We start from the raw sequence: 9,296 nt of genomic DNA, 5'->3' as shown, positions 1-9,296 counted from the left end.
TGAAACTCCCCATCCGAAAAGCCAACACATCCATAGAATTTGTCCTAACACCGATTAAGATACCCCCAGATCTTCCGCGAGGCGGACGAGAATACCAAGCAAAGTCGATGCCACCGGATGTATGCTTCTTCGAATTTGTGTGATGCATGCTTTTGAAAGATCTTTGTTGAATAAAATCCAAATAAAAGCTATATGTAGGGTTCCTCATTTCAAAAGAATAAAGTTATTGCAAATTTTGCGAGAACTACATGGCGTGGTTGGGGTCCTGGTGTCGTTCTTAGGAACTTGAGCTAGAGTCTCTTGCAATCCTCGCCGTTTACTGTAACAAAGATCTACAGTGGTTAAAGAAAGAAACTAGACACATGTCCTCCGCTTAAAAACAAATTTTTCCAAATGTCTTTCACTCCTCACTACGGGAAAATAAGACGTTGTCGTGCGGCACTTTGCACGGCAAAGGCCGCTATATGCACGGAAAAGGCTTTGCCGTGCGTGCACGCACGGCAAAGGCTGCCCGGCAAAGAGAGCGCCGGCAAAGCCAACGTTGCCGTGCGCGTCGCCGATCTGCACGGCAAAGACCTTTGCCGTGCGTCCTAATCTCTGCCGTGCGTGCAATTATTTGCCGTGCGGCAGAGCTTTGCCGTGCGTCTTCACCTTTGCCGTGCGCGATAACGTTGCCGTGCGGCGCCTCCTTTGCCGTGCGTGGCAACATTGCCGTGCGCGAACTTTGTGCCGTGAAGCTGGCTTTGCCGTGCGGCAGCAGGCCAGCCCGCACGGCAAAGGCCTTGCCAGCAGACCCTCCAGGAGCTCCCAGGAGCACAGGCTTGCGCCACGTGGCCCCTTTGCCGTGCGTGTGCACACGACAAAGTGACCAAAAGTCCTTTGCCGTGTGCACACACACGGCAAAGGGGCCTGATTTTTTCATTTTTTTGCTGTTTTTCATTTATCCCTGCAGTTCAAATATTGCATTTCACAAATATAGCATATATATCAACATATGATCACCAAACACATCAACAACACCACAAATACGTCGAGCACACATAGTTCATGCATACAATCCGTTACATAGAGTTCATAGTCCATCCACACAAGTTACATAGAGTCCATAGTGCAATGTCCAATATTACAATCCATTACAAGCATACAATCCGACAAAGTGCACGAAGACCATGCCATCAACCTTGTCCTCCTCCGCTTCCGCCGGTCTCATCGTCATTTCCTTGTGACATATAATCTATAAGGTTGATGGAATGAACATTTGTATTTTCATATTGAACACTTGAACAAGTACACGTAGCGGGTTGGGCACAAGAGGACTCACCGCGGTTCATGCTCCGGATGATGTTCAAGTTGTTCACGGTGAGAGGTGTCCCCGGGCTCTGAGTGGGCGGTGGCGGCATCCACGGCATGGAGTAAGGTGGAGGAGCAGGAATACTCCCCGGTGGAGAAGACAGAGCCGTCTGGCTCATCAGCCAGCTCATCCGTGCTCGTTCGTCGCTGCATCATCTGCTGCTGTTGTTGCATCTGCAGCATCATCTGTGTCTGCTGCTACTGATACTCCAGAATCTTCCGCTCCATGTTCCGTGCGTGCTCCTGGGCCGCCTGCTCCTTTTCTGCCATCTCCGCCTACGATGTGTTGCCGCGATGTCATTAACATTTCAATGGAAAGCATGTAAAGGAAAGGTAGAGGCCGGAGGAAGAACATACCCGTAACCGCTCGACAGCTAGATCCGAAGCCCGTGGCCGGGGCTCTACCTCAGGCTGGCCGCTCTTACGACCACGACGGATCTGGCGGAGAGAGGGAACCGTCGCTGGGTCGACAACCCCGTCACCAAACCATAGGCGGCCATGCTTCAAGCCTTCTCCCGCAAGCACCGCAACCTCAGGGTCAAAGTCCTCGGCCTCTGGATTGGCGTCCTTGCCGTACTTCTGCTTGAACTTGGAGACATACGACGTGCACTGGATCTCGGATTGCGGGTTAACCCACACGGACCCCGTCTCAGGATGCGGCGTCTTCCTTTGCTTCATCTTCTTCAGCACGGCAAAGACGTTAGGCGCACGGCAAATAGTTAGAAAAACAAATTAAATGGTTGTTGGCGCACAGCAAAGAATGCAACGCACGGCAAAGAAGGCTTTGCCGTGCACTATTCCTGGCCGCACGGCAAAGGGAGCACCACGGCAAAGAATGCAACTCACGGCAAAGAATGAACGCACGGGGAAGGATCTTTGCCGTCCTGGCTTCTTTGCCGTGCGCTCGGGAGGGCTTTGCCGTGCGCCAACGCGTTGCCGTGAGGCACTTCTAACTTTGCCGTGCGGCGATACTTTGCCGTGCGCCACCACAAAACTTTGCCGTGCTTTATTTTTTTGCCGTGCGTCCCTCTCGCGCCGCACGGCAAAGAAACGATCTTTGCCGTGCGGTGCCTCACGGTAATGAAATGCTGCACGGCAGCGCCTGATTTTCCCGTAGTGCCTCCCTGGTCTCGCCGTCATTGTCCATGTGCTCATAATCTGTGTAGTCATCCAGAGGACTTAAGCCCGTGATTTGTTTAACCTATCTTCAAGGAAGGTTGTATACGTACGTAGCTCGTCAACTCTGTGGCTTGCACAAGTAAAAAGAGAACGATCGCGCCCAGCGCACAGGACTGGTAGTAAAACCCAATTAACAAACAATGTCGCTCGCGCCCACACGGTACGCCATGCCACCTCCTCCCCACCACCGTCGCTGTCAGCTCGATCCAGTCTCGCGGGGTCGCGGGTCTTCTTCCACCTTAAGCAGCCGCAGCGCTGCCCGATTTTTAAAAAACCATGTCGCCCGAGCAGCCAGCTTGGATGCCACGGCGCACGACCACGGCGATCGCAACCGCACGCACGTATATAACGCAACCGCCATTCCCCTCCCTCCCTCCAACAAACTGAAACACCACCTTGAGATTCGGCAGCAGGGGAAGGAGAGGCAGGTCGGGAGCAGAGCACCGGTTCTTCTTCCGTCGCCGGCCGGCAGTATGAAGCACAGGTCGTCGCTGAAGATGATCCGGGCGCCGCCGCCGGTGGGAGTTCCGGCGCGCGGCTGGGGCGGCGGGAGGACGCTGCTGGTGGCCGTCCGGAGGGACGCGGCCGGGAGGGAGCTGCTCGCATGGGCGCTCGCCAAGGCCGCCGCCGCCGGTGACCGCGTCGTGGCGCTCCACGTCACCACCGCCGACGTGTCGGGGATGGAGGAGAGGAGCACAGGCGCCGCAGCCGATTCGCTAGCCTCCGTGCTCGCCGCGTACGACGGCTTCTGCAATCTCAACCAGGTACAACTTGACTTCACGCCGGGCCACCCGGAGACTCTCTCTTCTTCCAGCCTCTCTGGTATGCCCCGACCAACGGTTGCTCACCGCCTTCTCTCCTTCGTCAGATCAACCTGGAGCTCAGGGTCTGCCATGGCTCATCCGTCAAGAAGGCTTTGGTGAAGGAGGCCATCTCCTACGGCGCCGCGCAGCTCATCCTCGGGGTCATGAAGAACTCGCCTCTCGGGTACGTACGCGACAGTTTCGAACTGTGGTTCATTCATCTATCGACCGGCTCGTTTCTTGCAATGGAGTGACATTGTTTCGGTTCTCGTCCTACGATCAGGTTGTGCGCCACGGCGGTCGCCAAGTACTGCGCCAAGAGAGTCCCGGGCAGCTGCACTGTTCTCGCGGTCAGCAAGGGCGCCATCGTGTACCATGGCAACGCAATGCAGGAGCAGATGAACCACTACTGCTGCACAAGTACGTTTCGCCCGTGCAGTTTTCTTCCGAATTTTGGTTCGGCGGCGGGTCTAAATTTGCTCACGAGATTCTAACTGTTCTGTGCAGTGTCCCCTCGAAGAACCTATTCTGTGGTGGCGGAGACGCCGCGAATGATCTACCGGAAGATACTCGACGCGGCGGCGACGGTCGGGGAGAAGGCTCGGGATGACTCGGTGATCGGCCATGGCCGCTCGCTGGAGCGGAACGTGTCGATGCCAATGAGCGCCCGGATCTCACGGAAGGTGGCGGCGGTAGCACCGGCAACTCCGGCGAGGAGCCAGCGGCGGGAGCTGCCGGAGGTGGCTGCGGGGTGGCCGCTGCTAAGGAAGGACATCATGCCTGCCTCGCCCGAGTGCTCGGAGGTGTCCGTGGTTGAGTGGGCAATGCGGCTTCCAAGCCGGTGCTCACCGCTAAGGCCGGTCGGTTCAGCAGCCCCGGTGACCGAGGAAGCGGCTGAGCAAGTTCAGGAGGAGTTGGCCTCCATCAGAGAGAAGTACTCCTCAATGTACACCATGTTCAGTTACCGTGATCTTGCCAGGATCACCTCTAACTTCTCCCCAGGTACATATACAATGCATTCCATTGCCATTCTGTTCAGTTACCGTGATCAGCCGATGTTATATCCGATGCAATGCGCTGAATGCTCCTGATCATGATCCACTGTGTTGTGCAGATCGTTTGGTCGGGAAAGGCGGCACGAGCTGGGTTTACAGCGGGCGCTGCTATGACGGCAGGGAGCTAGCAGTGAAGGTCCTGAAATCTTCCGAGGAGGCGGTGAAGGAGTTCGTCGCGGAGATCGACATCATCAGCTCCGTCGACCACAGGAACGCCATGGCCCTCGTCGGGTTCTGCGCCGAGCACGGCAAGCTCATGCTGGTGTACGATTACATGAGCAGGGGCAGCCTGGAGGAGATCTTGCACGGTAAGTGCATGCTTAATTTAGTCAAACGAAATGCAGGTTTCTCAATGCTTCCATCGCCATGGAGGTTTATGAAATGAATTGATGATTAACGTTGCTGTATGTGCAGGTGAGAAACAAGGGAAGGGCTCACGGTTAAGCTGGCCGGAGAGATTCAAGGTGGCCGTCGGAGTCGCGCGCGCCCTCGATTATCTCCATGGTGGTGGCGGCAACGAGCGTCCGGTGGTGATCCACAGGGACGTCAAGTCCTCCAACATACTCGTCTCTGAAGATTGCGAACCAAAGCTCTGTGACTTCGGCCTCGCGCTGTGGGCGGCCGACGCGGCGGCGCAGATCACCGGGGACGACGTGGCCGGCACGTTCGGGTACCTGGCCCCAGAGTACTTCATGCACGGCAAGGTCAGCGACAAGATGGACGTGTACGCTTTCGGCGTCGTCCTCCTCGAGCTCGTCTCCGGGAGGAAGCCGGTGAGCTCCGGCGGCCCCAAGGGCCAAGAGAGCCTGGTGATGTGGGTAAGTATCCGACACCGTCTTAATCATCACGAACTGGAACATTCTTGAATTGTTTTGTAATCAGATTTGTGTTTCATCAGGCGAATTCCATCGTGCAAGGAGGCAAGCTAACGGAGCTCGTCGACCCGAGCCTGCCGACCGAGGACCGCGATGCCGGTGAGGTCGAGAGGATGATCCTGGCCGCCGCGCTCTGCATCACTCGAGCCCCGCAACACCGACCGACCATGGCAAATGTAAGAAGATTTAATCTCTGGCTTCTTTTTTCTGGAAATGTTTTGCTTAGTGACCTTGTCATTCAGCTAGCTATACTCGGTTCGACAGTTAGCTCACATGCTAAATTTCGTCTGAACTTGTCCAGATTCTGAAGCTACTCGACGGCGACAGCGACGCCATCCATCGGGCTAGATCGCAGCTCGGCATGTCAGACATCGGCGACGATTACAGCGAGGAGTACTCGGCCGTCTCTTCCGAGAAAATCGACATCCAATCGTACATCAAACTCGCGCTGCTTGACATCGACGTTGACGACGATGACTCTGCTTCCGTGTGCAGCGTCGACTTCATCCCCGCCAACATGTCGCTTGAGGAGTACATGAAGGGGAGGTGGAGCCGGTCATCGAGCTTGACTGAAGAAGGAGGCTCCGCCCATGGCGGGAACCCCAGGATTTTTGTGTAGATATCAACCATTATTTTGATTCTTTCATTTCGGTGTATATATTGAGCAGTTAGAGGGTAGTTACGAATGGGGATATGCAATTCCCTTGTCCAGTTTTGATGTTTCTTCTAGTTAGTCCTCATGGATTTCTTACAACATTTGTGTACCCTACCCCAAAGCATCAAATGAGAAAAGATTGTACATTCCAGTTTAAAGTCTGTACTACTATCATATTAGGAACCCAGTAAGATCCAAGAAAACAGTTCTCAAGAAAAAAATAAACATGGAAGATCCCAAGAAAAATAAACACCGAAGATGCCAAGAAAAATGGCAATTTTCCAAACAAAATCAAGGTTGGAGAATTTAGATTACCGATAGTGTTTAACACTAGTCTGAGATTTCTCAAACTTAAAATTATGTGTACGTCCGATCTAATTACCCAGCTTGTAACTATTATAGAAAGGAATACGCTAGTACTATTTATTGGTCGTGCTCAATACAATAATAACAGGCAATTCCACAAATAATTCTGAATCTTCATCTCTGGTTAACCACCCATGTGATGTTCCAGGAAACACCTAGGTCAATGGAAAAAAAGGATAGATTGAATGATTATGCCTACCTGGAACATGTCATGAATGCTTCATCACATGTAGCAACATGCATTAACAAGCACGACCATCAAACAAACAGCATATGTAACATACAACAAGGCTTCGATAAGAGAACCATGTGCAAATTATGCAAGCATCAATGGACAATGGTGATAATTGCACCAAGGTCAACATGAATGAGAATGATACCCTTGCAACATGATTAAACCCAGGTAAACAAGTAGATGAATGGATATGCAAGTTAACATCAGTCAGAAACAGACCTTCAACGACCATTGCTAATATAAAGGCAAGTAATTAATCTTAATTTAGATACATCGATATCATGTTGGGAATAGAGCACAAACATCTGGGTCGTAGGTAAATGTGGAATGTCAGTGCATTCCTATTTAGTATAATAATAATGCCATAATGGTTGACACTGAGATGAACACGGGTGCCCACAGCCAATAAGATCAAGCAGAAAACACGGATTTATAATCCAAAGCTTAGAACTAAATAAGTTCGATAATGGAAGTGCATACATATGTTTGTTAATAGTACCACATACATAGTACAAACGGATTGTCACACTAACAGTTCTTGCACATTCATGAACGAACCAGCTTCACATTCGGCCCCTGCTCACACCTTGAAACCACCCATGTCCAGACGAGGAACAAGGGTTTCACAGCAGGATGGGTTCAACTAAGCTGTCTCCGTTTTCTCCAGTGCTGAAAATTAACAAGTGTCAGTTCCATATGAAATAGCAAAGAAAGCAACATAACTTACAAAGATACATAACAACATCAACTTACTGTTGTAGTTGAGCAACTTCTCGATAAGGTCAACATGGGTCATGAGCATACGCCGACAGCAGTAGCGAACCAAGCCCAATGCGTCCAGAGCATCCCTAACAACATAAACCATCGAGAAAGAAGATGAATAAAATTAGATTTGACACAAAATTTAAACAGGATATGCAATGGTAAAAGTTATCAAATAGGCCATAAAGGACATTCACAGAAGTAGGCATAGGTACGATAATGAGGTTGTTCTACAATTATTAGAACTGCTAATAATTTAAGTACCAACTGGAATGCATAGGTTAAGCTTCCATTGCCAGTTTCTCGATTTTAGGCATATGGGTGAACGTAGATACAGATGTCCAGGTGCAGTGCCACATTGCAAGGATTACAGTATTTCAGAATTCAAGTGCATCATCCACAATCAAGAGTGGGTGCATTACGTACATAGTATAATTACATCATGGACGTTTCTTTTACAAAGCCCGCTTACTAGAAACACAATATTACTCCATCAAGTCATCGACAGTATCAAACACCACAGAAGTGGAGAGTACCTAACCTGATGTCACTTTTTTGCACAGACTAGTATATTCTATGTACCTCATTACTTCAGACACCAAGAGAATATCATATAAATTTTAGCATTGCACAGCAAAAAAAGCAAACAGCTGGTTTACTAAACAGTCGCAAGACTCTTAACTGCTCTGCATATCTCAGTCACAGTGATATTTCAATGATATGACACTAGAAGACTTGCAGAGGTCCTTAAAGCAGGAATGCACGACATATACACCAGTGCTAGATTAATATAGCTCATCTCTCCGCTATTTTCATGGAGCCAGTCCACTTCAGTGTTCATTGGTAACTTGGTGTAACGTAATCACAAGCTGTACAGCGTTGCTCTCACATCCCTACTGTACACGAGCTAAATTCCACAATAGTTCAATCAATTCATCATCTGTGTGGCAACCCGATAGTCTATCACAGTAGTTGACATGTGAAACAGATCTTCTGCTCCCAAGTTCTTCACATAGAAGTGAACAAGCAATGCGCTGGAACTAATTAAACACGTTTCCTTGCAACAAGAAACAGAGTAAAATGCATGCTCCCTAAGCCCCCAGAACACGATGGAAGACAGAGCTACTAGAATACGCACAATCAAACTACAGAACGGTGATGATGCAAATGGGGTATAAATTTTTACCCCTCCGTGTAATCGGCCTGGAGAAGATCAAGGTAGTGGTCCCACTTGTTCCCAATCACCTGCACCAGCAAAGAAAATTAACTGTTCAGTTGATCTCCTATTGTTTTTTTATATATAGTGAAGGCCAGGAGTTCTGTCAATGCACTACAGTAAGAGAAGAACAGAGTACAGAATTGTTACATTTACTAAATTTCAGATGAACACTTTTCAGTAAATCTCGCCCTGAAAACAATCCATGTGCCACACTACAACTAAACCCTATTGTTAAATCCTGGAGCGAACGACTAGCCACCATGGACGGGAAAAATCTCTGTAGTATTTGCGAGAACAGGTGAGCAAAATCTCAAAAATCAACCACCGCAAGAACATACAAGCAGAGTTCAGAGGCAGCGCGCATACCCTAACAGGCCGTGTGCCCTACGCCGTAGCACGAGTCCATAGAGGGCGCCCGACTGGATCACGAGCCGTACAATAGAAAATCGACGAGAGCCCTAGCGAAACGAAGAAGAATCGGCCACGCCGGAGACGCAGCCAACGAGAGGCAAACCCTAGAAGAAACGGCGGGAAGGGAGAGGAGCAAGGCTAGCTGAGGGGAGAGTGGAAGGGGGTTCCATGGAGTTTACCTTGCCGCAGGTGAAGCAGCGCACAGGGATGATCATCTTCGATGCTGGGAGTTCGCCGCCGCCGCCGCCGCTGGACAAGGAAAGGGGAAGAAGGGTTTTGGGGGCGAAGGCGGAGGTGAGTGAGAGGAAAGGATTTGCAGGAACGAGGTTTCTCTTATTAGGATGGTCCTTTGCAAACACACCCCCAACATAATTGAAACATTTCAG

At 50.4% G+C, this 9,296-nt stretch overlaps 2 protein-coding genes across 2 annotated transcripts; one reads left to right on the top strand and one right to left on the bottom strand.

The window, feature by feature from the left end:
* The first annotated feature begins 2,669 nt into the window (after positions 1 to 2,669).
* LOC124656215 (protein kinase STUNTED-like) lies at positions 2,670 to 5,881 on the top strand. Its single transcript, XM_047194998.1, has 8 exons — positions 2,670 to 3,293; positions 3,398 to 3,516; positions 3,616 to 3,752; positions 3,840 to 4,334; positions 4,447 to 4,695; positions 4,802 to 5,205; positions 5,286 to 5,438; positions 5,564 to 5,881. The coding sequence occupies exons 1-8, from the start codon at positions 2,670 to 2,672 to the stop codon at positions 5,879 to 5,881; spliced, it is 2,499 nt and encodes an 832-aa protein (XP_047050954.1).
* A 1,043-nt stretch (positions 5,882 to 6,924) lies between these two features.
* LOC124654826 (DNA-directed RNA polymerases I, II, and III subunit RPABC5-like) lies at positions 6,925 to 9,191 on the bottom strand. The gene is made up of 4 exons (XM_047193814.1): positions 9,090 to 9,191; positions 8,467 to 8,525; positions 7,272 to 7,366; positions 6,925 to 7,187 (listed from the first exon to the last, which is right to left on the bottom strand). The coding sequence occupies exons 1-4, from the start codon at positions 9,123 to 9,125 to the stop codon at positions 7,162 to 7,164; spliced, it is 216 nt and encodes a 71-aa protein (XP_047049770.1). The 5' UTR covers positions 9,126 to 9,191; the 3' UTR covers positions 6,925 to 7,161.
* Between the last annotated feature and the right edge of the window lie 105 nt (positions 9,192 to 9,296).

The sequence above is a fragment of the Lolium rigidum genome, chromosome 5, assembly GCF_022539505.1.
Source record: "Lolium rigidum isolate FL_2022 chromosome 5, APGP_CSIRO_Lrig_0.1, whole genome shotgun sequence".
NCBI classification, from domain to species: Eukaryota; Viridiplantae; Streptophyta; class Magnoliopsida; order Poales; family Poaceae; genus Lolium; species Lolium rigidum.
Note: the sequence above shows the minus strand (reverse complement) of the source record. Positions and strands in the feature narration are given on the sequence as shown.

Bases quoted from the DNA above. Each gene is read 5' to 3' on its own strand.
- LOC124656215 (XM_047194998.1), top strand. From the start codon at position 2,670: ATGTCGCTCGCGCCCACACGGTACGCCATGCCACCTCCTCCCCACCAC. The intron at 3,294-3,397 runs GTACAACTTGAC...CTCCTTCGTCAG, and splicing joins GCTTCTGCAATCTCAACCAG to ATCAACCTGGAGCTCAGGGT. The intron at 4,696-4,801 runs GTAAGTGCATGC...CTGTATGTGCAG, and splicing joins CCTGGAGGAGATCTTGCACG to GTGAGAAACAAGGGAAGGGC.
- LOC124654826 (XM_047193814.1), bottom strand. From the start codon at position 9,125: ATGATCATCCCTGTGCGCTGCTTCACCTGCGGCAAG. The intron at 8,526-9,089 runs GTAAACTCCATG...TTGCTGGTGCAG, and splicing joins GCTGCTTCACCTGCGGCAAG to GTGATTGGGAACAAGTGGGA. The intron at 7,367-8,466 runs GTAAAAATTTAT...TTATGTTGTTAG, and splicing joins CAGGCCGATTACACGGAGGG to GGATGCTCTGGACGCATTGG.